Below are 27,605 nucleotides of genomic sequence, written 5' to 3'. Positions count from 1 at the left end.
CAGAGAAAACATAATATAGCGTCCCCGCTGCTGTTAACTTTTACTGTGTAAGTGATGCAGAGTATAATAACTCTGCATTATTGAAAGGGTTAACAGCAGGAGACACTATATCGATGTCTTATGTGATGTGAATACCTTTGAATACGAGGCTTCCAGCGCCTCCTCAGCGCTTCTCATGAGGCAACTGACAGGAAACACGGCTGGGCACTGAGCCGTAACTAGTTGTAATGATAAGGACACAGGACGCTGATGCCGCCCCCCTCAAGGGCTGTGTTATCTGCCGCCTGAGGTACCCTGTTTCCCCAAAAATAAGACATCCCCGGAAAATAAGACCTAGTAGAGGTTTTGCTGAATTGCTAAAAATAAGGCCTCCCCCAAGAGTAGGACCTAGCAAAGTTTTTGTTTGGAAGCATGCCCACCGAACAGAACACCAGGGCATGCACCTGTGATTTTTTTTAGCCTGCCCCCGTTTTCTCCTACCTTCACCATCCGCTGCAGAGCAGCTGCATGCAGGACATGAGGACCATCACCTGCTCGCAACCCCAATGTTCCCTTTCATGGCTGTCACTTATAAATGTGCAGGCAAGGCATCAAGAGGCCTGTCACCTGCCGCCATCCGCATTGTACCTTACCACCAGATGTAGAACTGCACACAGTCTGACGTTATCCTGTCGCCATACCATGCACTGTCCCTACTGTGCTGTACAAGTGTGCCATGGTGAGCTCCCCCTGGTGGCCGGAAGCCGCCATACTGTATGCTCTGTCCCTGCTGTGCATCTGACGTTAATTTTTCTTCATGGAAAAATAAGACATCCCCTGAAAATAAAGGAGTAAGACGGCACTCTGTAAGGAGGTGGTGCTCGTGGTAGGATTAATCCAAGTAAGTAGTAAAGAAGTTATACAAATCACCAATATACACTTATTACGGGAAATGCTTATAAAGTGCTTTTTTTCCCTGCACTTACTACTGCATTAAGGCTTTACTTCCCGGATAACAGGGTGATGTCACGACCCGACTCCCAGAGCTGTGCGGGCTGTGGCTGCTGGAGAGGATGATGGCAGAGGGACACTGAGGAACACAGGGCACTGGAGGGACACTGAGCATCCCTCCGCCATCATCCTCTCCAGCAGCCACAGCCCACACAGCTCTGTGAGTCGGGGCGTGACATCATCATTTTATCCAGGAAGTGACATCACCATTTTATCCAGGAAGTGACATCAGCATGTTATCCAGGAAGTGACATCACCATGTTATCCAGAAAGTGAAGCCTTGATGCAGCAGTAAGTGCAGGGAAAAAAAAAGCCCTTTATAAGCATTTCCTGTAATAAGTGCATATTGGTAATTTGTATAACTTTAATAAAAATTTTCACCAGACTTCTTTCATACACTCAATTTTGTACCAGTTTTAAAAGCTTAAAATAAAACAATTCCTTTTTTTTCATAATTTTTTTGCAAACATTTTTGATCATTTTATTTTATTAAAAAATTCATTTTCTTCTGGTGTTTTCTTCTGGTGTTTCTCTTCCAAGTTCCATACCCAGATCCAAAAAGGCAAGTACTTAAAATGATGTAGTGAGTTTTATATTTCACTGTAGACTTGGAAGTAATATTTAACTGCAACCCTGCACATACAAAAACAGTACGTATTACATGCCGGTTTCACTGTGACTGTCACCCCTATATGCAGAAAGTGGTGAAATCAATTACAAATCCTCAAAGCTCATTTCACCTGCCTGTAGAAGTGTCATGTGACCAAATCTTTACGTCCTTACATGTGACAAATACAAGGCAGCAATTTTAACCCTTGTACTACTAATATACTTTAGTAGTGTGCCAAATAAAATAGCAGTACACACAACAAACATATTATACCCAAACACAATTTCAAAATCTTAGTAAGATATTTTAAGGCACACAACAATTCAAGGTTACGATATGGGTACCGGGACGCTGCATTAAGGCTTAATCTAACAAAAAAATTATAATTTTACACTTTTTTTTTTTTTAAAGACAGGTATGCTTTAAAGTGACTCTGTACCCACAATCTGTCCCCGCCAAACCACTTGTACCTTCAGATAGCTGCTTTTAATCCAAGACCTGTCCTGGGGTCCGTTCGGCAGGGGATGCAGTTATTCTAGTAAAAACTACTTTTAATATTGCAGCGCTGTGTCTAACGGACGGGGCTTACATTTGTATATGCATTAGGCTGGCACAACCTCTCCTTCCCTCCTCCCCGCCCTCCTCAGCATTAGGAACAATCCAGGAACATTTACTGCTGTTTGAGCTTTGCACAGGTGTCTTAACGATCCAGCCCATGTTCATTATGCACACAGGTGGGCAATAGGAGGTAATCAGCCTGGAGCATTCCTAATGATGAGGAGGGTGGGGAGGAGGGACATAGAGGTTGTGCCAGCCTAATGCATATATAAATGTAAGCCCGGATGTTAGACACAGGGCTGCCAGATTAAAAGTTGTTTTAAGGAGAATAACTGCATCACCTGCCGAACGGAGCCCAGGACAGATCTTGGATTAAAAGCAGCTATCTGACGGTACAAGCGGTTTGGGGGAGATTGGTTTATATTTTAATTTTCTTATAATAACTGAGGAGTTAATATATTTTACCTTAAATATTCTTTGAGGGTTTTGTTTTAGCATTACTGGTTGTCTAAGGTAGTGGTTCTACTCCGATACTCAAATACCCCAAACAGGTAATGTATTGCCGATTTTCTTAGTATTTTACAGGTGATATAATTATAGTCAGAACATCAGGTATCCCCACAGAATTCTCCATGTAAGGGTCAGAGGCAGCTTTAATTTTAATGTAACATAGAGCAATCTAGACATGAAAACCTATGAATCTACCCATTGTTTTGGAGTACTAGAAATCAGGGATCTCATGCTGGGATCCTGCACAATGTTTTCCTTTAGCTTGGGATGTATAACCATAAGGTTCCCAAAATAACATCTCTACTTGGTCAAAAGGATTACGAAATAAATCTCATTCTACTTCTGACTACAGGATCCATCCTTCTTTTCCCAGTGAATTTCACTGGTAATGTTTGCATGGCAGCAAATAAAGCAGAGCCCTTATAATCTAAGGAGGCTTTCACCCTGAGACTCTGCTGGGCCTCAGCACAGATTGAATTACTATGTAAACAGAGCAGGAAGGATGCTCTGTCTAATTCCCTGTGATGGATCTACATGTCATTCCCAGATGCCTGATAGCCGAGGCTAAACCAGCAAGCTGAGCCTCATCTGCAATGAGACAAATAGCAACAAGCACAACTCCTTTCATTTAGCTTTGATTAAGCTTGAAGTTTGCATTCATCGCCACACCAAACGCCTCAGATATTCACAGAGATATCCTTCTAATGGAAACGTATGAATTGCTCTCATAAGGAATGCTTCCAATTCACAGAAATGCTCAAAAGCTTGTAATTCAAAGAAACGTGAAGCATTCTTCCATATGGCCACATACGGCATTGAAACAATACGTAAAGGAACAATCTGGTCAAGTCAGTCAAGACACTATGGGATAGATTTATCAAACTGGTGTAAAGTAGAACAGGCTTAGTTGCCCCTAGCAACCAATCAGATTCCACTTTTCGTTTCTCTCATATTCTTTAGAAAATGAAAGGTGGAATTTGTTGCTAGGGGCAACTAAAGGCCCTATTACATGAAACGATTATCGTCCGTATTCGGAGAATATTTGCCATTACGGGCGATAATTGTCTTGAGTAATAGAAAACATCGATCATCTGACATGAACAATGTCGGCTGATCGTTGCTGTTGTTTGTCTTTCAACTTGTTGAAAGACAAATGACTAATATAGCAGTGATCTGCTGCCGTCACTTTGTAGAATAGGAGCGGCGGCAGCAAATCGCTGCTATCTGCTATGGGCTTCCCGAACAATCTAGCGACCACCCAGGCAGCTCCCAGCGGCCCCCGCTGTACTCACCCGCTGACTGCTGACACGTGTAATAGCAGCGGCAGTGAGCGAGGAACGAGGAGCTGACAACACTTGTTTGCTCCTCCCTGTCGCCCCGTGTAATAGAGGCTTAAAGGGGTTATCCAGCGCTACAAAAACATGGCCACTTTTCCCCCTATTGTTGTCTCCAGTTCAGGTGCGGTTTGCAATTAAGCTCCATTTACTTCAATGGAACTGAGTTTCAAAACCCCACCCAATCTGGAGACAATAGTAGGGGGAAAGTGGCCATGTTTTTGTAGCGCAGGATAACCCCTTTAAGCCAATTCTACTTAACACCAGTTTGATAAGTCTCCCCCTATCAGTCTCTATGGTTAGTGAAGTCGAATGTATGCAATGCCAGGCTAAAACCCTGCCTAGTTTTATAGCTGCAGGGGGTTGGGGAGTTCTTCAGGAAATTAACTGTTATCTTATGATCCTAAAAGGATTAAAGGGCTTTTCAGAGTAATGTGTCTTGACTGACCCAAAGGACTTCAAAGATTACACAAATGGGGGTGGCCTCCTGACTGGATGCTATATACAGATAGCAGCGAGATGCTGAGATTGATAGGAACTTGTGCAGATACCAAAACTCATTTCCTAATTCCTGTATTCAGCACCTGCCGGTCAGACCTGCCACTTTTAATTCCCATGGGGCAAATGGCCGTAAAAAGAATAAGATGTTTAATTATTCACTACAGAGAGATGTTTTAACTATGTTATTGCCAGAATGTGACCTCACAGTACACAAAAAGGACAAAAACTATATAATTATAATCAATAAATATTAGATCAAAATTAAAAAGAAAAATGTCAATTTTGTTTAAGGTTGAAAATCCACAAAAACATGATCTGTTGGTGAGGCCTGAGAACTGGAATTGAGAAGCACTGCCGTCGGCTGAAGCCACTGGCACTGGCGAGTTTGATAGACTTTAGTATTAGGTGTAAGGGCATCTTAAGATGGTTTCAAATTTTCACAAATCAAGCACTTTTAGGCCATGTTCACACAACGTGAAACAACGGCCGTGATTAATAAGAAACTACTAACCTTGTGTAAACATGGCCTTAGGGTGCTGTGCTCAGTCATTTAGTTACATTGATATCTGTGCCATCAGATCTGCTGCAGATCCTGTACATGTCAACAGTAGATGTAACATAAAGCAAGTTTGCAAATTACATTAATTTTTTTAGTTATTGAAAACACAGCACTTCCTGTATTTAGACTTTTGCCAGACTTTTTTTTTTTCAAGCAGTCTAAACACAGGAAGTCCTGTGTATCCCAGGCCATCTGAACACTCCCAGAGATGGCAGTCATGTGATTGACCGGGGGGGGGTCCAATATTCACCACTTTATTACCTATTTAGGACCTAGGAAGTGGAGCCAGGTTAACAAATTACATGCACCTATTATGCCTTTACACACCAGTTCTCTTCACTGATGATTTGTAATCTGTATATGTGAATGATGAGAGCACAAAGAGTAGCTACTTAATGGTGCGTTCACACCTACAGGATCTGCAGCTGATTTTCTGCAGCAGATTTCATTTAAATAACTGAACACAGCATCAAATCTGCTGCAAATCTGCTGAAGATCCTGTAGGTGTGAACGCACCCTAAGGGTACAAACACACACACCGTATACGCAGCAAATACGCAGCAGATCTGCAGCAGATTTGATGGTGCAGATTTGATGCTGTGTTCAGTTATTTAGATCTAATCTGCTGCGTATTTGTTGCGTATTTGCTGCGAATCGCAGCAGTAAATACGCTGCGTATACGGTGTGTGTGTTTATACCCTTAAAGAAAAACTATAGCTCCTTTAATATGTTTCGTTGCTATACACAACATCCTCAGGAAGCAAAGCTATTGATAGCTATCATATATACAGATTACAAATCATCAGTGATAAGAACTGGTGTATAAAGGCATGATAGGAGCATAAAGGAGCACAGGAGTATGTGTTTTTAAATTTTTTTATTCAATTCACGATTACAGTTTAGTGTACAATTAAATAAAAGTGAAGTTTTAGTCAGGCCTAGAAGTGGGCTCTACTCCCTAGGTCCTTTAGACCTAAGGGATTGGTCACAAGAGTCAGGCCTATAAGGGGGCTCTACTCCCTAGGTCCTTTAGACCTAAGGGATTGGTCACAAGTGTAAGGCCTATAAGGGGGCTCTACATTTGGCTGAATGGCCCCTTTTATCTGCCAAAATATCACCAGGGAGGGGTGAGCAGTTGACAATGGGCTCTGTCAGAAACGCAGTGCATTGCAGTAGGTTGTTGGGTTTTTTTTATGTCCACCCTAAGCACTGTTAAAAAATTGCAAGAAAATCCCTAACTATAGAAAAACATGGGGATATTATGTGTTTTTTTTCCCTCTTTGTTTCTTATTCTTGAAGAAATATAAAGAAGTCAAGCCAACCCAGATTGGTGGTTCAGCTCCTAAGGATCTAGAACATAACTTGCAGGGGAAATTATACTGATTGAGCCTTAAAGGGTTAAACCACCAAGACAAAAGACCAGTATCTATGTGGTGTAATATCTCATGACCAAACTCAATTCTTGCTGTGGTGATGAATGACAGAGTCTTCCTGGCTAGTGGCTGGATTTCATTGTATCATTACTATGCTATCTGGGCCAGCTGGGCCTTGTATTCCAGCCCTCACTCCTTACACATAGGGTCTCATTTGTCTTGGAATGGAAAGATTCAGTTTCCTAGGAACAGGACTCCTGCTGGTGATCCAAACACACCCGTAGCCTGAAATCAGGACAATACGTGTTCACAGTCAATGGTTAAACATTTGCAGTAGAATGATAGTACATATGGCAACTCCCATCAAGTCAAATGCATCATCTAGGATTCTGTGTGGAAATTTTCACATGTACCATTACTGCTGTATGTCCTGCAGGAGGTGGTGTATTCTTTCCAGTCTGACATTGTGCTCTCTACTGCCACCTCTATCCAAGACAAGAACTATCCAGAGAAGGAGAGTTTTTTTATAGCGATTTGCTACTGCTCTGGGCAGTTCCTGTCCTGGACCGAGGTGGCAGCAGAGAGCACTGTGTCAGACTGAAAAGAAAACATTTCCTGCAGGACATACAGCAGCTGATAAGTACTGGAAGACTTAAGATTTTTAAATAGAAGTAAATTACAAATCTATATAACTTTCTGAAACCAGTTGATTTAATAGAAAAATATTTTTCGCCCCTTTAAGCTATGCAATGCTCCACTAAAAAAAGTATGTAAAGTAACACTTCTGTAAAACTAAAAATGCTTTCTCTTCACTGCCACCTATTGGAGGTAGCATCCCTTCGAGTCTTGAAACATGACTGGGATAATATGTCAAGCCAGAGTATAAGACATTTTATAAAAAAAAAAGTTTAACATCTTTTTTTTTTTTTTTTTTTTTAAACAAACAGCTGATAAATAAAAAATATCACTTCCCTCATTGTTCCCAAATCACACTTCTTTTTCATTTGCTTTTTCAATGAATCTTCACAGCGACACCTCATACACAACACATTTATTCTTAGAAATGTGAGGGGTTCTTAATACACATGAAAATGTCTATTTTGTTTAAAAAAAATTAACCTTTCATAAATTTAATTCTTATGTATAGGCATTACGAGCAATTCACCAATATACGTTCCATACAGGTACAGGAGGGAAACAGAACCTCCTATAGGTGTATATATATTAGTAGAAGACATCTGCCATTCTGTTTTGACAAAGAGGTTCTTTAGGCCCTATTACGTGGAACGATTATTGTTTAAAAATTTGCTAAATCTATCGAAATGAACGATTATCTGTTCTTGTAATAACACCCAGCAATGAAACAAAGAATGAAAAATCATTCATTTTGGTCTTTCAACATGTTGAAAAATTATCGTTGGTAGTTCGCCAATCGTTCGCATATTTGTTCGTGTAATAAGTCGTTCGCCGTTAAAACATGTTGTGTGGGTTGTCCTGAGGAATGATTAGCGACCATATAACAATGTAAAAACATTCGTTCATAAAAGTAATGAGTGAATGTAATAACCTCAGAATCGCAAGTTATCGCTAGCAAGCGTTCGTTATAGCGAAGCTTTGAACAATAGTCGCTACGCGTAATACGGCCTTTAGTTTCAAAGGAACTGATGCATCCGTCATGTAGCATCTAACGTCTCCTAACTAATCTTCTCAACGTGGTTTTAGTACCTTGTTCTATCAATAAAAAGGAAAAACTAAACATGAAAAACTTTTTCCCACGGTTTTAAAATGCTTATTTATGTTGAAAGTATTTAACTCTTAGAGAATTTTTGCGTTTTTGCTTTTTCCTCCTTGTGTTTAAAAGGCCATAGCACTTGCATTTTTTCACCCAGAAACCCACATGAGCCCTTATTTTTTGCGTCACTAATTGTACTTTGCAATGACAGGCTGAATTTTTTCATAAAGAACACTGCGAAACCAGGAAAAAATTCAAAGTGTGGTGAAATTGGTTTTTCGTTTTTACGCCGTTCGCCGTGGGGTAAAACTGACTTGTTATATATGTTCCTCAAGTCGTTATGATTACAACAATATGTAACATGTATAACTTTCATTGTATCTGATGGCCTGTAAAAAATTCAAACCATTGTTAACAAATATACGTTCCTAAAAATCGCTCCATTCCAAGGCTTATAGCGCTTTTATCCTTTGGTCTATGGGGCTGTGTCAGGTGTCATTTTTTGCACCATGAAGTGTTCTCTTTCTATCGGTACCTTGATTGTGCATAAGCGACTTTTTGATCGCTTTTTATTACAATTTTTCTGGATTTGATGCGACCAAAAATGCGCAATTTTGCACTTTGGTTTTTTTTTGCGCTTACACCATTTACCGTGCGAGATCGGGAATGTGATAAATTAATAGTTTGGGCAATTACGCACGCGACGATACCAAACATGTTTATTTATTTTTATTTATAACATGGGAAAAGGGGGGTGATTCTGACTTTTATTAGGGGAGGGGCCTTTTTATTAATAATAACACTTTTATTTTTACTTTTACACTTATACTAGAAGCCCCCTGGGGGACTTCTAGTATAAGTGCACTGATCTCTCATTGAGATCTATGCTTCATAGATATGCAGCATAGATCGATGAGATAGGCACATCGATTGCTTCCGGCTGCTGCAGTAATAAAACCTTGTGCAGGAGCTGTATATTTGGTCTCAAGAACAAGAGCCTCCAAACTGCTCTCATTATCTTCTGCTTGGACTACTGCAGCATTCTTCTCTCTGGCCTTCCATCTAAAGGCTCTATTCCACTGAACGATTATCGGCCTTAAGAGCATGTTCACACAATGGAATCAGTGCAGAATTTCAAGCAGAGTTCGTGCTACAGACTCCGCTTGCAGTTCTGTCTGTCCCATTGATTCATTAGGATGTATCACACGCTCTCCGCCATCTGCCCAAAGAATTGACACATCCAGCTTTCACCACAATCAAGACCTACAAAAGCAAGCTTTACATAAGGCTACAACCTATAATAATTCTGCATCACACTTTGGCTGCCCTTTACCTTCTGTCTTCCTCCCCTTACCTTGTAGATTGTAAACCCTCATGGGCAGGGTCCTCTATCCCTATGTACCAGTCCTCCATTTATCTTACTCATGTAACGTGCTTTGATTAAGTAATGTTCTGTTCGCTCTCTATCACTTGTACAGCGCTTTGGAATGAAGGCCGATTTAAAAATAAATAATAATAAATGGACATTTGAGGTGGTTATTTTGCACTCACATTGTGAAAATCACAGCAAGTCTTTTTTTTTAACTCCTCCAAAAACTTGTGAGTGCACGCCAACCTGTAAAAGTGAAAACAATAAAATCAATTAAGTGGAACAAATTTTCTGTAACTTTACAGGGACAAGTTTTGAAATATGGAGTTTTTTTTTAGTAGGAATGAAAATGAATGTCTCTGTTTCTTACATTTTTGGTGCTTTTTTCCCCCTTCTGACTTTGGAAGATCTTTTTTTTTCTTCAAATTAAAGGAAATATTTAACGGAAATAGCATATCAAATTTCATGCAATTAACTTTTCCTATCTTTCCCTCAATCTTCTTCTAACTAAAGCTGGCAAGAAACCTAAGCTTGTTGCCCCTATAGTATCCTTGCACTAGCCCTAGACTAAACTATGCAAAAGAAACAAGCAAAGGGCATGAAATCCCAGAACACCACATGTGAGACAACGCATAAGGTTGCCAAAGAAATACAGTGAACAAAGCTCAGAATAACATGAGCAAGGAATAACAGATAGTAAAAAAAATCTAAACAATAAATAATAATAAAAAGGAGCAAACAATTAGATACTGTAGACCTGGGAAAAACATATTCACAGTCTTAACTTAAAGGAGAAGTCCAGTGAAAAATTTTATTAAAGTATTGTATTGCCCCCCACAAGTTATTCAAATCACCAATATACACTTATTATAGGAAATGCTTATAAAGTGCTTTTTTCCCTGCACTTACTGCTGCATCAAGGCTTCACTTCCTGGATAACATGGTGATGTCACGACCCGACTCCCAGAGCTGTGCGGGCTGTGGCTGCTGGAGAGGGTGATGGCAGAGGGACACTGAGGGACACAGGGCACTGGAGGGACATTGAGCATCCCTTTGCCCTTTAAGGCCCTATTACACAAACTGATTATTGTTCATATTCGGCCAATTATCTGAAGATCATCCAGGTAGCCCCTCTCGCAGCTCCATGCTCCGAGCTCCGAGCTCGTGCTCGCTGTCAGTATTTCTAATAGCGCCATAAGCAGGAAACAAGGAGCAAGCGAGCGCTGATCTGACAGGTTGGTGTTCGCTTGCTCCTCCTGATTGGACCTAGTAATAGGGCCTTTAGGCTATGTTCACATAAGAAATCCAAATACTATGTAAATTTGCCCACACCCATACTCTTATCGATATCGTCTGATAAAACAGAACCGTTAAAGATCTGTTAAAAAATGTCTTCTAAATACAGCCATTTCTGTAACAATATATGTACTGTGTGAAAATATACCTATATGAACAGCGCTGAACATACCTGAAGATATATGTTGTAAGGTAGTACAATGCCCAAATGCACAGCAGGCACACCAAGGCAACCAGCAATGCTGCAAAGAGAAAAATACTTTATATTGCAATGGTCAAAAATGATGGTCTTTACTTCTAGTGAACTGGGATTTCATAAACTTACTGTTTGTATATACAACCTTGTATTATACAGGGCGATTCCCAGCCAAACAGACCGAGATCGTCCTATGCAATAAGGCTAGCAATCAGTCAATGACTGTGAATATATTTATTTATCAGCTAAAATTGCCGTTCTGACATGCCAAAATATTACCGGTCACCAGCTGTACTTCTGTCTGTGTAATAAGGGATGTAGAGCTCACCGCACATTGCCAGAAAGAGCCGCATGACTGATCAAACCTCTGTGATCAAGTGCTACTCTCTAAGATCGATGTTCGTTTACAGACTGCTTTAACTTCCTAAGTGCCCTGGTCAATTGTGGCTGCGATACCTCTGTTACCCCATTAGTGACCCTACACAATAAGGTCCCAAAAATGGCCTCCACGTCTGCCACCTATGAAAACCTATTGGGCCCTGCCAGACCTATTACAATGTACTATAGAAGTAATCTATAATCTATAATATATAATCTATAAGTAATCTAAGTAATCTATCTATAATGCTACATAAAGGCCTGATAACATGGAGCTGCTATATGCAAGCATATATGATCCGGTTAATTAATACATTTCTGTCAGCAGCAAATTAATTTCTAATTAAATCGACGTTCCCCTAAAGTGCAGGTGCTATACGCTTCATGGTCAAATAGTGGATGTACTCTATATAATGCTCAGTGTATGTATCTGACAACCTATTGATTGTGTTCATCAGGAGGGCAGCCAAGCTTCCAATGTGTTATTTTTGCATTGTAAAGTACAATGTCAATTAACGTCCCATAACGAGATTAAGCAGCTTGTAGATGTTTAATTAAAAATCAATGATGCCAAGACATGATTGTCTCTTCAGAGCTAGATTTGTTTTCAGGCTGTGGACTGTCATTGTCTCAGCCCTAGGATCTACTCCAGAATCAGATAAACATCTCAAAGGTCAACCTGAGCATTGTATCAGTCAGTGTATAAAATATCCTGTAAGACAGCACTGTGCCTGATCTTAAAGGCCACCAAACCTCACATAGGGCATGAACAAGAGGACAATTCTATGGCTGAAAAGGGAATTTCGGCCAATTGAGCTTTATTGCACATTAACTACGCATGCTGTAAAATTGGGATTGGGTATGTGGTCCATGATCTCAGTAGAGTGGTGGCTGTATATATGTAGTCATTGGCACAGGGAGGTCAACACCCCAGCTTTGATTTCACTTTTATTTCTCCTAAATTTGCTGCTCTACATGGTCAAGTTCCAACTCCAAAGTATAAAATGTAAATTTCATACACAGCAAGAAGCACGTTCCTATTTTGCAACCACAAGAAATAGTTAAAGGGAACCTGACCCATTGAAAAGGCAGTGATTTCTGAAGGCAGCATCCTATACAGCAGGAGGAGCTGATCAGTATAACAGTCAATGTCTTTACATCAAGAACAAGTATGATAGAAAATATAGACCGGCACGGCAACTATTGGTTATGCCTCTAAAGACTACTCTTACTTGCATGTAAGAGTGAACAGATGCAATGATGTGGATAAGTTCTGCTTTGGTGGGGTGCTCAGCATTAACGTCACTCTAAGGCTATGTTCACATGTTCTGAGTAAAGAACGGATGCTGATTGCAATGGAATCAGCATCCATTCTTTACTGCAGGGGCAGCATTGCACTAAAGTCAATGCAATGCCACCTGCCGAGTTCACATCGTTATGTTAAAAGGTTAAAATAATGTACCTGCCTATTATTTCCAGATGCAGTTAAATGAACAGCGTCCGGAAATAATAGCTGTTTACACAATGTAATGTGCGTCGGTGGCCCCACATTACATTGAAGTAAATGGCTAATTGATTTGAAGGCACACCTGACGGTGGACGAAAATCAATAGTAAAAAAAGAACATTCCTGCAGCTGATACAGAGGTATCGGCTGCAGGAACGTCCTAAATGCAGCCCGACAGCCGGCAGTTTAACAGCATCTGTCGCTATGCAACGGACACTGTTAAACATAGCCTAACAATGTAATAAGAAGTGGCACTCATCACCACATGCGTGCCATTTATTGTCAAAAACTTTATATATACAGCGGTATTGGTTCAGCAGGTAAGATGCTCGTTTCCCATGAAGGTAATAGGTGACAGCTGTTTTGCGCTATGACGCGCTTCTCCAGACCTCAGAGGAATGCTGCATGCATGTGGTGGTGAGTGCCGCTTCTTCTTATTACATAACAGTTAATGTAAATCCCTGCTCTTTCTGAATGTAGGAGTCCAGTGGATGGATGTAAACAGACTGGCAGCTAATCTTTGGATGGTAAACTCTTATAGCAGGGGCTGTCAATCACTAATAAGACTACCCACTAGATTTTTAAAGTGAATGTACCAGCAGTACATTGATTTTTTCTTTTTACGATGAATAGACCAACGCTGGCATGGAGATGCCGTTGCCGTCCTCCTCTTTTTGAAACGTGGCCCGCCGTCTATTACCAAGCACTAGCCCGGCCTGAAGCATGGGGGTGGGCTGACGCGCCCCCAAAGGGAGGAAACCCCCTCTCCTTTATGGTGCGGCTCCATTGGAATCAAAGGAGCCACGTCATTGGGGGGGGGGGGGGGGAGGTCCGCCCCTAGTGCTTCAGGCCAGACTGGTACTTGGTAAAAGACCAGCACCGTGTGCAGGAAGCGGGACGCATTTCAAAAAAAGGACCGCCGGTCTATTCATGGTACATTAAAGGGAAACTGACAGCATACATATATTGATATACAGTGGTACCTTGGTTTAAGAGTAACTTGGTTTAAGAGCGTTTTGGTTTAAGAACTCACAGTTTTTCAAAATTGTGACTTGGTTTAAGAGCATTGCTTTGGTTTAAGAGCTCCCTGTACTAGGTGGGAAGCCGAGTGGAGGAGGGACATAGTCTGCATAGCGGGGTCTACAGGTCTGTACTCTGACCCAGTAAGTCTCCCTCACCTTCCAAATCATAGCAGATCCACTTCAGGCTGGGGCTTGCATCAGGGGACAGGACTGTGGAGGTAATCCCTTCATAGCTGTATCTCCCCGGACAGAGAGTGCTGCATGTATGTGCCCACATCTGCCCTGCTTCATGCTTCCTGCAGTCTCTGTCAGCCCTTGTGTTTCCCATCCTCTCCATTACTGTACAGTAGCTTATATCACATATTCTGCTGTTTCTGAATGTTTGTTTCATTTGTTTTACATGGTATTCAGAATAATAAATCATTATTTTTGGGGTGTGGAACCAATTGTCTGCATTTCTATGATTCCTTATGGAAAAATTTGCTTTGGTTTAAGAGTGGATTTGGATTACAAGCACTGTCCCGGAACGAATTATGCTCGTAATCCAAGGCACCACTGTATATCCATGCTGCAATTTTTCAGTGGCCGTTCTGTGGTGGGACGGACGGTCAGTTGCTCGATGGAAGTGTGACGCCACTTCTTTGGTGGATGGCCGAGATACAGCCGGACCTTAAGGTTTTGTCACATGATGCCAGTGCCTGTTGGGCACACAGGTGGAATGGCACGCCTGCTTTTAAGATATACGGCCGGTTGTACCCTTTTCCCCTGTGGTCGGTGTCCTGTCGGGTTGCTGCAGGGTCCCCTGGGATAGTGTAGTCACAGGTGTTGTTGTCACAGATGGCCAGAGTGGTGTAGTAACCCTCCCAAATAGTGGTAGGACCCGCCACCCACAGTAAGGGTAATGTCCCAAGGTTGCGGTATATATGCTGTGCAGGTGGTGGTGAATAATCACAGACTCAGTTGATAACGTTGACTTGGTTTACTACTTGATAATGTGCAGCAGAAAATACAACGGATCTTGACATACACTTGATACAGTTCCAATAAATACATGAACATAGAACCACCAGATCTGTGTGTTAAGTGCGAAGGAGGATGTAGTAGAGTTAATAAAGTTATACTGAGGTAGCGTAGTAGAGAGGAGAGTGCCGTGAGAGTCTCAACCCAAGTAGTAGTGTGCTCTGCCGGGAGGTTGGAGTGTATAGAAGAATACTTGTAAAAAAAGAAGAAGACAACCTGTGCCTGTGTATTGACCTTTTCTCTAGTCTTCACACCACCTGATGCCCACTAGCTTTGGCTGAACTACTAATAGTACAGGCCCCAGACTTTTGTTACCTGGGATGAGCAGAATGGTCAGAATTTTCTGGTTACACCCGAGCTGCAAGATGGAGTTCATAGACTTTCAGTAACTTTGCTCCACCCGGATCAGTTTCTAGCTCTTTGGCTCCTTTAGGGATACTGTCCTGCACTGTAGTTACTTCTTGTCCTCAGCATGGGTTGAGATGATCTGTTGGCTAGTCCTCTCTTGAAGAGTTTAGCATTGCATCACACAGCATGAGTGGTGCTTCAAGAAAGAAAGTTGTAAGCGGGCTTTGTCCTGGGTCCTACCCATGCGGGGTACTGACTAAGACCACGACTCTTGAACTCCTCCCCTTCCTGTCCAACGTGTGAGGTTCACTGTGGTTGGGTGGAAAGAGTGCAACAGAAGAGTGGATAGGAGAGAGGTGATAGGACAGAAGAAAGGAAAGATCCTACTGGATAACAGAATCTGGTTCACACACATACAATAACTCTTTAGGACACTTCAGCTGTGCAGCTTCCATACTTTAGTTATACAATACAGTTACATCTAGTGGTCATGTTTAGTAATACTGTAGCTGCAATAAGACCACAAAAAGTAGACTTTTACGAGGGTGTGAATAGTAACACCACCCCAAGTGGGACACCACACATCACACAAGCATTGCATAGTTATCTTTAGGGCTGCTCTGTGATCCAACATTATAGTAAAATGTCAGTGTCACAGAGGCGGGTCTGTAATACTGTTTGCACCGTGCCGCTCTCTGGTCACCACTTTGTCCTTGGGCTGCCCCTGTCTTCTCTAGAATGATTGACAGCCAGCTCATGTTGAAATCCCTCTCTGCGGAAGATGAGCTGGCTGTCATTCGTGCTGTCAGTTTCCCTTTAATAAATCAGAAATTACTTATCATATCCTGCGCTATAGCACACTGCAAGCACTATGAACTTTATTTTCACTGGGAGAGGTTCCCTTTGAGCTTTCTAATTGGGATGAGACTATGCAGAGACAAAGCTATGAATAGGCAGTCCAGGGTCCTTATTTTGCCCATGTCATGCACACTTGCCATAACTAGTTCTACAGCGCCATGTGTTTCATTCCAGCACATTTGCATCCATGCATTTCATTACTGTAATTGGGTCATCTGATCGCAAGTGTGACCCACAGATAATCACTGTGTGTAATATGTCAGAGGAAGTGGTCTGTCCTGGGTCAGTTGACTTCCTGTGAATTATAACATTATCACCTGATCAGATGCCCCCAGGCAGCTCACAGACCCCTTACCATCCAGATCAATGTGTATGCTGCTACACATAATAAAATTGCCCAATTTTGAAAAATCGCACCAAAGTCTAAGACTTCAAATACTCCTAAAATACCTCAGTTGTGTTTATAGGTCAAATCACTTTCTCGCCATGCCAGTATTTCTCTAAAGATACACTTTGAGGCCGGGTTCACACTGTGTATGACAGCAGCCGTTGTGTGACACGGCCTTGTCACAGAACAGCCGTTGTCAGTGAAGTTCATTCCGGCCGGTACTGCAGTACTGGCCTAATAAACTTAATTTCTTTAGAATTACCCATAACGACAAGGTAAAGTGCAGCCGGAGCGGCACTTTACATTGTCTGCACTTCAATGAATAGCGGGCGCACAAAACTGACATGTCAGTTTTTTGTGAGGACGCATGGAATCCCAGCCGGAGTGTATACAGTGTGTATACACTCCAGCCAGGATTCCATAGACTTAAATTCAGCAAATTCATTAAATACTGGCCATGGTTGCAAATCTGCAACTACAGCCATTGTTTGATAAATTTTTATGTTGTGTGAACATAGCCTTAAAGTAAAAGAAAACAACCCACTTATGAATCCCACCTGACTCCAACAACTAGCCAGGTAATTATTTTAAAAGGTGATCTCATTGGCTCTAACTAGGAGAGCCCATAGGAGATAACGGCGGTCTGCTGTCGCTGCTATTACATGGAACGACAGGCACTCCCTGTATGAGAATGAATCATGATGCAGTGAGCTTTGAAACAGTTAAAGATCTACGCTACTGTACTGACACAGCCATGTCAGTTCAGCAACAGAGGGCTTGAGCTGTTTTGAAGCTCAATGCATTAAAATGAATTATCATGCAGGGAGTCCCTAAAAAGTTTGAGTGTTCAATCTGTTCAGTCAGTCAGCTTATGGACCGTACATTATGGACTTAACACAGACATGTAAATCTGGCCTAAGATTTTATTGGACAGTTTAGTGTTTTATGTTTGTGCATACAGTTCTTGCCTTGACTAAGAGACATATTACACAGACAAACAAGAAAATGACCAGCACATCCAAAGCCACTATTCATACTATGCAGGTGCTTACCGCTATGGCAGAAATACAGACAGACAAAAAAAAAAAGAAAATTGTAACACGATGCTGCAAATGCCAAATGCCATGTGATCAAATAGTGTGGACATCCCAATCTCTGAAATCTGCTCATCAGCCTGATGCCTTTCAACTGACTGTCGCTCTGTGCTGCACCTCCTCGGGCGCCTGGAAAAGCAGGATCCAGTCCTGGGACACTTCTCCGATTTATCTTTTGCGAGCACCCAGGGAGGAGCAGCACAGAACAGAGTTAAAAGGCAGCTGGCTGAAGAGCAGATTGCAGAGATAACAAAGCTTATCTCTAAAAAGCAGCCTTCCCAGTGGCGTAGCTACTGTATAGAGGGTGCAGAGGTAGTGGTCCTTCAGGCCCATATGAGGAGACCATTACTAAGAATTACCCATAAGGCTATGTTCACATATAGTATTTTGGGATAAAACCAGAGTAGAAAAACATAAAAACTATATGTTATAGTCTTACCTGACCTCGTTCCAGCGTCATCTTCGGCAGTGTGCCGAAGCTGCCTAGGGCTGTTCAAGGCAGCCAGGTGGGACCAGGATAGGGCTTACTGTCTGTGTCCTCTCCCCATCCCTTCTTTATCAATCCACCTACAATTCTAACACTATAATAGAAAGATTTAAACATTTTCTGTGTTTGGCCCACTCCTGGTTTTGGTTAAAAACTGACCATAATAATGACCGAAATATTGAGTGAACCCAGCCAAATAGTTAGGGATCATTTTACAGATTGGTGCTGACGCTTATAGGTTCCATACCTGTGATCAGATACTTATTTGGAAAATTGCTGCATGGACTCTGTTTGTCAAAGAGGACAGTTCTTTAAAAACTGATGTATATTGAAAATTTTTCATAATTCCAAAAATTTTAAAAGTTACAGAAAACATCACAGGGTCCATCACTTTAGCTATCGCTGCGGTCAACTCATTCAATGTGGAAAACAAGGGATAGATCAAGGACTAGAAATTTACAAACTTGGCTCCTACGCTTGGTAATCATGTAAATTAAAATCATATTTTATTCCACGAACGACGAGTGCTGTCCTTGGTGTTGAAATAATTTACAGCTATGAGTTACATGATCATCCATAACTTTTTATTGTTGCATCTTACAAAGCTGAACAGTGACCCTAACACGTCAGACCCTGATGAATATGCAAAGGCAGGAAACCTTGTTCCAATGCATAAATTAGTAATCTAATTAGTGCAATTAAATTGTTACTGTTCTGAAATATATATATGCGTTATATATAAATTCAGTATATATATATATATATATATATATATATATATATATATACATATATATATATATATACTGTATGTATATGTAACGCATATATATATATATATATATATATATATATATATATATATATATAGTTCACAACAGTAACGATCTGCTGTGGATTTGATTGAGATCCTACAAAGGAGAATAACACAGCATTCCTTCTCCCAGATGTCCCCCATTGATTAGTTTAGTTAAGGGGGTACATTAACGCTTTTGAGAAGATGGGGGGTTAGTCCCATGCCAGCCTCAGCTGTCTGACACCATACTTATTGATTACAGAAACAGACTGAAATTCGCTCTTTGTAATACAATATTTTAATTACGGCTCCTCGCTGTAACTGACCTCCAGTTCATTAGTACTATTTAACTATTGGCATGCTGGGAAAAGAATTTCTACTCCGCAGTAGAGGATTTTATTTTCTGAAATATTACATTTTCTATAAAACAGTCTTCTAGAAATGAACACTTGACACTAACAAAAAAATCTACAGAGAACGTCACAAGGGTTAAAAATGAAAATTGCACTAAAAAATCTGTTTTAGTTAAAAAAAAAAAAACTGCACCTGAAGAATCTCTGTTTTAGCTGAAAAGCTATTTTCTTTATTTCAATAGGAGCCGTGCTTAAACCCCTATTTTTTGGAAAGAAAAAAATAAATACCATATATATATATATATATGGTATGTATATATTGAAATGTAAGCTGTTTTTGAGCAGTTTTTTTCAGGCAGATTTTCTGGTTGAGGTGTGAATATGCTTAAGGGTACAAACCCACTTGCCGGATCTGCAGCGAGTCTCCTTGCTGCGTTTTTGCAGCGAGACTCGCTGCAGATCCCAGCCCCATTAGCAGAGAAACTCGCAGCAGGGATATACATCCCTGCTGCGATTTTGTCTGCAGCCCTCCCCATTAACCCCCTAGCCGCCGGACATTATACATTACCGGGTCCCCGTTCCTGCTTGCTTCGGGGCTCCCGGTGTCTTCACGGCCCGCCCGGCCAATCAGTGCGCTGCGGCGGTACAGCGCACTGATTGGCCGGGCGGAACGTGCCGGGAGCCGCCGAAGCAAGCAGGAGCGGAGACCTGGTAATGTATATCCTGCCGGCCCCCCCTGCAACCCCGATCGCCCCCAATCCCCGGCCGCATGATCGGCCACCGCACCCCCTGGCCACATGATCGCCCCCCGCACCCCCCTGGCCGCATGATCGCCCCCGCACCCCCCGGCCGCATGATCGCCCCCCCGGCCGCACGATCGCCCCCCGCAGCCCCCGGCCGCACGGGCTGCGGGGGCGATCGTGCGGCCGGGGGCTGCGGGGGGGCAATCGTACGGCCGGGGGGTGCGGGGGGCGATCGTACGGCCGGGGGGTGCGCGGGGCGATCATGCGGCCAGGGGGTGCGGGGGGCGATCGGGGCTGCGGGGGGCGATCGTGCGGCCGGGGGCTGGGGGCGATCGGGGCTGCAGGGGGGGCGGGCAGGATATACATTACCAGGTCCCACCCCTGCTTGCTTCGGCGGCTCCCGGCACGTTCCGCCCGGCCAATCAGTGCGCTGCCCCGCCGCAGCGCACTGATTGGCCGGGCGGGCCGTGAAGACACCGGAAGCAAGCAGGAACGGGGACCCGGTAATGTATAATGTCCGGCGGCTAGGGGGTTAATGGGGAGGGCTGCAGACAAAATCGCAGCAGGGATGTACATCCCTGCTGCGAGTTTCTCTGCTTATGAAAGTATAGGGCTGGGATCTGCAGCGAGTCTCGCTGCAAAAACGCAGCAAGGAGACTCGCTGCAGATCCGGCAAGTGGGTTTGAACCCTAAGGGTACGTTCACACTTACCGGATCCGCAGCGTATTTTCTGCTGCGGATCTGCTGCGGATCTGCTGCGGATCCGCAGCAGATTTCATTTAAATAACTGAACACAGCATCAAATCTGCACCATCAAATCTGCTGCAGATCTGCTGCAGATCCTGTATGTGTGAACGCACCCTGAAGGCTTTGCTAAGTCTTCTTCTTCTTCTTCTTCTAGTAGCCCATACTAATTAAAATATACACTGAATCATTTCTTTACAGAGCAAAACCATAGAGGATATCAAGGTTGCGATGAGTCACTAAAATACAACCATCATAATAAGATTCGTCAACAGTCGGAGAGAAAAAACATTCAATATGTCCCTTGTATACCGGGCTGAATGTATAAAATATAATGTTTTCTTAGAAATAATGTGATGACTGGTAATGAAACCTCATTATTCAGCAGAAAGAATGGATGGCAGCAGTGTTTGCAGAGAGTGGGTCACCATTTTATCTGCTATTCACTGTCCTGTCCATGTGATTAGGAAAACATTGTAAAGCGTGGCCATGCAGTGCACATAGCCAGCATACACAATCTTTCTGATTTCCCTGCAGTATGAGATACCCACTACGGGATGGAAAAGTAAGCAATAGCAAGCCGATGATTCAGACAGAGCAAACAGTAGAACATCCTGCCAGGAATCTACCTTGCTAGCCAACGAGAAGAGGTGTATTTTGTTAGAAGAACCTTTCACATTATTGTCAATGTAAAAAGCTTAGGTTTGTAGAGTAATAATACAGAGGGTTTACCAAATTCAGGAGTTAGTCCTTAATACATTGTTATGATATCTGTAAGTTTACCTTGAAAGAGTCTCTGATGAATTCTTGAACAAAGATCCTAATGGGATGATGGATATTTTACTGAGGCCCTTACAAAATGATCACTGGGTGCAGTGAGAAACAAAGTCACAAGCCCAAAAGGGGTAGGACAGTCTTCAATAACTGGTGCTCAGCTGCCAAAATAACGGCACTCATGCAGCAAACCATTTATTTTTTACATCACCATCATGACAGCGGGGGATACAGACAAATGGATCATTCCACTAAGGTAACAGCTGTTTCACGCAGGTGTGCTTCTTCCAGCCTAGTGATAAATTCTGATGTCAGTGGGTGTGAAATATATCCACACCTTAAACTGACACCAATAGAAACACCTCCATGATACACCAATATAAAGTGACAGAACACCAAAATCAGATATAAAAAAAAAAATTAATACATGATCATAAAAACAGACGGCAGCTCAGCCAATCAATGGCCATGGCCTGTCTCGGCCGGTTGAGTGGCTGCAGCCTGTCAGTGCAAAGACCAGAACAGAAGGGAGCAGAATGCAGAGCTGCAGAGACAGGGAAGGCCCTCAAGGACAGCGGGGAAGGCCTGAGGACACCAGGGAATGTCGTAAGGTCGTAAGTTAATGCTTTATTATTTTATACTACAATCATCAGCTGTCGGCCGCACATCGCTATTACACGTAGAAATGCACGTTCAACGCCCAATGATTTTAGGTCTGGACCAAAAGAAACGATGAGCCAATGATTGTTTTATTGGCTGATCCTTCTCTCTACTACATGGAGTGATAATCAGCCTAATTGGCCTGATTCGTTCCATGTAATAGGGCCCTAAGTCTAGGCGAGCCTATTCCCCATATACGCAGATGTACAATAACCTGACATAAATGCACCTAATGGTCTTCCCCATGTAATAAAAGCCACATAGGTACAGTACAACAGCAATGACTGGCAAGTTCACAACAGTATTGCCGGGGAATCTACAGCAGGAGAATGCAACTTTTCCATGTTATACCACCACCTTGCTCTTTTTTAATGTAAAATGTATCAACCAAAGTACTCCTTTGAGACCCTGATCACGTGTATTTGGGAATTTTAATCAGACACTCCAATTGTTTTTCTGCCACCATAAAATGTGCAGTGTTCTACTTGTAGTCAAAAACAGAACCCCAATAGTGTCAAAGGGGTTCAACAGCATGTAACTGCTTGAACATGGATCTGCCACAGTTGAGTGATGCTGGTCTGACCAGAGCCCACACACAGTATTTCCATCAGTCTTTTTTCAATCAAAACCAGGAGGGGGATGAAAACAAAAACTCTGTAAATCTTTCCATTATAATTTTGCCCTGTTAGCTCCACTCCTACTTTTGGTTGAAAAAAGACTGAGCAAAAGACTGCCAGATATACTATGTGTGAACATAGCCTAAAAGTGCTCACTGACCCAGAACAATCTAAAAGGTATTTTCTAGTGGACAAAATGGAACCAAAAACATCTTAAAGTATTTTTTTTTCATTAACTATTATACAGTATTAATCCTAAATATTCACATTGCAGATCATAATAGACTTGCATGTCTATTATGTGTCTTCTTGCATGTCAGAGCTAGAAGAGTTGTTTCAGTGAATAAAATAAAGTCATTTGTGAAAGTCCCATATGCATGTAACACATATTAGTCCAGCATTGAGCTGTAGAAAAATAGTAACTTGCTTTGTTCCATCTTCTGACAAGCCTAGCACTAAATCAACACACCCGGAGGAAGCAGAGACTTGTCATTCGTCACAGTTGCTTGCTCTATGGTTACAGTGACGTAGGAAAGAGTTCGTCACACATTTACGGCACATGTTATGGCACGTTATCTCGAGTCAATGGTTACAGATTACATTTCATAAAGTTAAATGTTCACCGAACCTTTCACCTTCATTATGATTAATTTATTAATTTCCTTCATATAACAAAATGTAAATGATTTCTCTAAAAAACTTTATAAAATATTACTTCTAAGGCTATAGATACATAGGTTACATCTGGGTGACAGTGTAAGACAGACGTGACACAGAGGAAACAATGCCGCTGTCACCTCCTCCAAATGTCATGTCGGGATATAAAATGACAAAGGTCAGTTGTCCAGAGATTTCTGGCTGACGGTAATATTGGCTCAGCAATAACATCATTGCACAACTAGCCATGAAAAAAGCCTCAACATTATATTATCTTGCCTAATAAAATGTAAAATTCCAATTTTAGGGTGCATTCACACCACATAAGTTTTGTATTAATCACGACTAGAGATGAGCGAACCGGGTTCGGGTTCGAGTCCATCCGAACCCGAACGATCGGCATTTGATTAGTGGCAGCTGCTGAAGTTGGATAAAGCTCTAAGGTTGTCTGGAATACATGGATACAGCCAATGACTATATCCATGTTTTCCACATAGCCTTAGGGCTTTATCCAAGTTCAGCAGCCACCGCTAATCAAATGCCGAAAGTTCGGGTTCGGATGGACTCAAGCATGCTCCATGTTCGCTCATCTCTAATCACGACCATTGTTGCCGTGATTAATACGAAACCTATGTAGTGCTGCCATCTATGGAATCCTGGCCGGAGTGTAAACACATAGTATAGGCTCCGACCGGGATCTCTAGTGGCGCCGCAAAAAAACTGACATGTCAGTTTACGCAATGGAGCAAGCGACTCCAGCTGAACGCTCCATTGTGTGCAGCAGTGAATTGGGATGCGCCCGCATCCCAATTCATAAGAAGTGAAGTTCATGCTGGTAGTACATGGGGAGCTGTAATATATTTGTTAGTAGTGAGGTGGTGTACTGGAGGTAAAGGGGGAGCTGTAATTTGTTTGTTGGTGGTGTAGGAATGCATTGGAGGTACATGGGGAGCAGTAGAATGTTAGTAATGAGGAGATGTACTGGAGGTACATACTGGTGTAGGAATGCATGGAAGGTACATAGAGAGCTCTGGGATGTTAATGGTGTTAGGGTGCACTGGAGGTACATGGGGAGCTGTAGGATGTTAATGGTGTTGGGGTGCAGTGAAGGTACACTGGGGGCTGTGGGATGGTTGTTTGTGGTGTGGAAGTGCATTGGAGGTACATGGGAAACTGTAAGATGTTAATGGTGTTGGGGTACACTGGAGAAACATGAGAGCAAAAAAAGATTTTTGTTAGTGATGTGGGAATGCACTGTAGGTACATGAGAAACTTTAGGATGTGTGTTTATGGTGCGAGAGTGCACTAGAAACAAATGGGCAGCTATAAAATGCATGTTAGTGATGTGCAGATGCTTTGAAAGGCACATACAGTGGTCCCTCAACTTACGATATTAATTGGTTTCAGGACGACCATTGTATGTTGAGACCAAAATTCTATGGAAAACGCGCTCAGGAAAAGAGCAGTACAGGACATGTAGTATCACACTATACTCTGGAGAATCACTACTAGACAGCCAACCAGTGCATGCATGTCACTAATACTGGGGATTTACCAGTATAATGGCCAGTTTCATTGGTTGATCATCTAGTTATTCACATGTGCTTTCTGTAGCATTGTATGTTGAGTCTAATCTCAAGTTACGATGGTTCAGAACATTGTATGTTGAAAATATTGTATCCTGAGGCCATTGTAAGTTGAGTTTGGGATGCTTTTTGGTGGTAAAGAGGTGTGGACGTGCACTGGAGGCATGAATAATCTGGCCCTATATACCTTTCTACAATGTACTTGAGCATTTTAAATATCTTAATTAGAGATGAGCCATCCGTGTTCAGGTTCGATTCGATCCGAACCCGAACGTTCAGTATTTGATTAGCTGGGGCTGCTGAACTTGGATAAAGCTCTAAGGTTGTCTGAAAAACATGGATACAGCCAATGACTATATCCATGTTTTCCACATAGCCTTAGGGCTTTATCCAAGTTCAGCAGCCACCGCTAATCAAATGCCAAAAGTTTAGGTTCGGATCGACTCGAGCATGCTAATCTTAATCCATGTCTATATCTATAAGGAAGCTTCATTATTTTATAAATTTGATTTATAAATTACTAGAAATTGGAAGAAGGCAGGCATCTAAGGATACCTAAAGGTCTGTGAGAGCAGCATCTATGTATTCGTCCCAATGGAATAGGGGTATTGACTTGCACTAGAATCGGAATACTGAAGTAAAAGAGATGTTTGATATCTTTAGAAGCTTGGTCGAGCTGACTTAGAGATCCTTCAGCATGTCGCCCCCTCCTCACCTGTGATAAAGGGTCTCTGAGTAATGCCAGACCTGCATAAACTTGGCTTTTAACTAACATCAATTCTTCAGTTAAGTGGCATCTTAATGCACTTTAAATTATAGTCCAGCCTTTCCAGTACAAGATAAGCACAAACAAAGTGATATACGCTCATTCACTTTGCCTCTCAATCTAGATTATAAGCATCATGTCATCAGTTCCTCCCACACGATGTTTGCAGCACACTTCAAGCAAGTGTTTCCTAATCATTATTTACTATGATCTGATATCGGGCTTTATATTTAATAGGTTAGTAACCTCTTTGTCAATCTGTTTGTTGCGAGATTAGGTTTAAGAAAAGTAAATGTTATGGTTGGTAGCTGAAAATGAATGAAAATTATGCCAATGTTGTACAGACCTGGTGGGAAAGGTAGATGGTCAAACAGAAACAGATGTTGTCAACACAGCTAGTGTGAGGAACAACAGTCTTCCTTAACTCATTCAGTTAAATCCATTCAGGACTGTGGACATAACTGCTCAGAATCAGGAAATCTCGACTTTTTTACATCAGTCGGATCCTGTCTGTGCTATGGAGAGGGGAGGGGGGAGGAGGAAGGAGGGGGATTAGTCACCAGCAGAGAGCAGAGAACAAAGGATTACACCACAGGGAGCCGCTGAAAGCCCCTATTCAGAGGTCAGAGCTGATGTCAGAGGAGAGAGCCTGGTGATGTAGCTGTAAATTAACTTTTTGTTGTCCTGTTTTGGTGCCTCATCTCTCCCCTCTCTTTCATGATAAAAAAAAATGCATTTTTCGGCTAATAAACCCAATCACAAAGTTTCTTAAAATTGCCTGTACTATTTATTTCTGCAAAAAAATTTAATTACAGTGACACTTTAAATCGCTTGTAAATAGGGCAGTCACCATGGTTAGTAATATGAGTAATAGGTTTGTATTCCTAACCAATATTTCCTGTTTGATACTGAAAATCCAGATTTTATCGTGTGCATTTTATAAAGGAAAGGGTCAAATCAGACCTTCTGAAATGTAATCCATTGGGATTGACCATCTTCATAGTCTGAGTTTGGTCTGACAGCCTTAGGTTAAGGTAAGTGAAAAGCTCTCTGCCAGGGTCAGCAGTTTCACATCACGTCACAGACTTTTTATATTGTTTGACAGGTAGATATTGAGTATTAGACTCCATGGGGGTTTAAGGTCATCAAAAGACCATTCCTTTATTTTGCCTTTACTTTCCAGTTCACACCTATTTAGTACAGTTCCACCTTGTTCAATAAAACTTTATATCTTCATATCCTGAAACACCTTAACCATTAAAGTTTACCTGTCTTTCAAAAGCTGCCTGTTTTTATAGATAAAGGCCGTGTTCTCACACAACGGGAAACACCGGCCGTTCTGTGACCTGGCCGGGTCACGCAACGGCCGGTGTTAGAGAAGATCATCTTAGCCAGTACTGCCAGTATCTTCATTTGTGCTGAATTGGGATGCAGGCGCGCCTGTGAGCGCCTGCATCCCAATTCACCATTGAACACAATGAAGAGTGCAGCCGGAGCTGTATGCTCCATTCTGTGAGCTGTCAGTGTTGTGCAGCTGCTATTCAATGAATAGCAGCCTCACAAAACTAACATGTCAGTTTTTTGTTCGGCCGCTAGCGATCCTGGTCGGAGTGTACAAGGGGCTATGTAAGGAAAAATGAAAGAAGCATTAGCAAGATCACAGCAAGGAAAGGGTTTACACTAAGCCCTTACTTGTTACGGATGCTGCTGAGCCTTTAGGAAGCCCTGATTAACCTTTAAGTAACACTGTACTTTATCTGCAAAAGGTAGACTGGCTTTC

General features: G+C 42.1%; 1 protein-coding gene across 3 annotated transcripts in view; it reads right to left on the bottom strand.

Moving 5' to 3' along the window:
• The window catches only part of LOC138798719 (heparan-alpha-glucosaminide N-acetyltransferase-like), a 222,682-nt gene that overhangs the window by 175,541 nt on the left and 19,536 nt on the right, over positions 1-27,605 (bottom strand). For 2 of the 3 annotated variants that reach the window (XM_069979277.1, XM_069979279.1), the window contains exons 5-6: positions 11,005-11,074; positions 9,719-9,782 (exon numbers count right to left, since the gene is read on the bottom strand). In XM_069979277.1, the coding sequence (XP_069835378.1) occupies positions 9,719-9,782; positions 11,005-11,074 (134 nt within the window). The remainder of the gene's footprint in view (positions 1-9,718; positions 9,783-11,004; positions 11,075-27,605) is intronic. The other variant, XM_069979278.1, reaches the window with a different exon arrangement.

Source organism: Dendropsophus ebraccatus, chromosome 8 (genome assembly GCF_027789765.1).
Source record: "Dendropsophus ebraccatus isolate aDenEbr1 chromosome 8, aDenEbr1.pat, whole genome shotgun sequence".
NCBI classification, from domain to species: Eukaryota; Metazoa; Chordata; class Amphibia; order Anura; family Hylidae; genus Dendropsophus; species Dendropsophus ebraccatus.
This window is presented reverse-complemented; position numbering and strand designations above follow the sequence as displayed.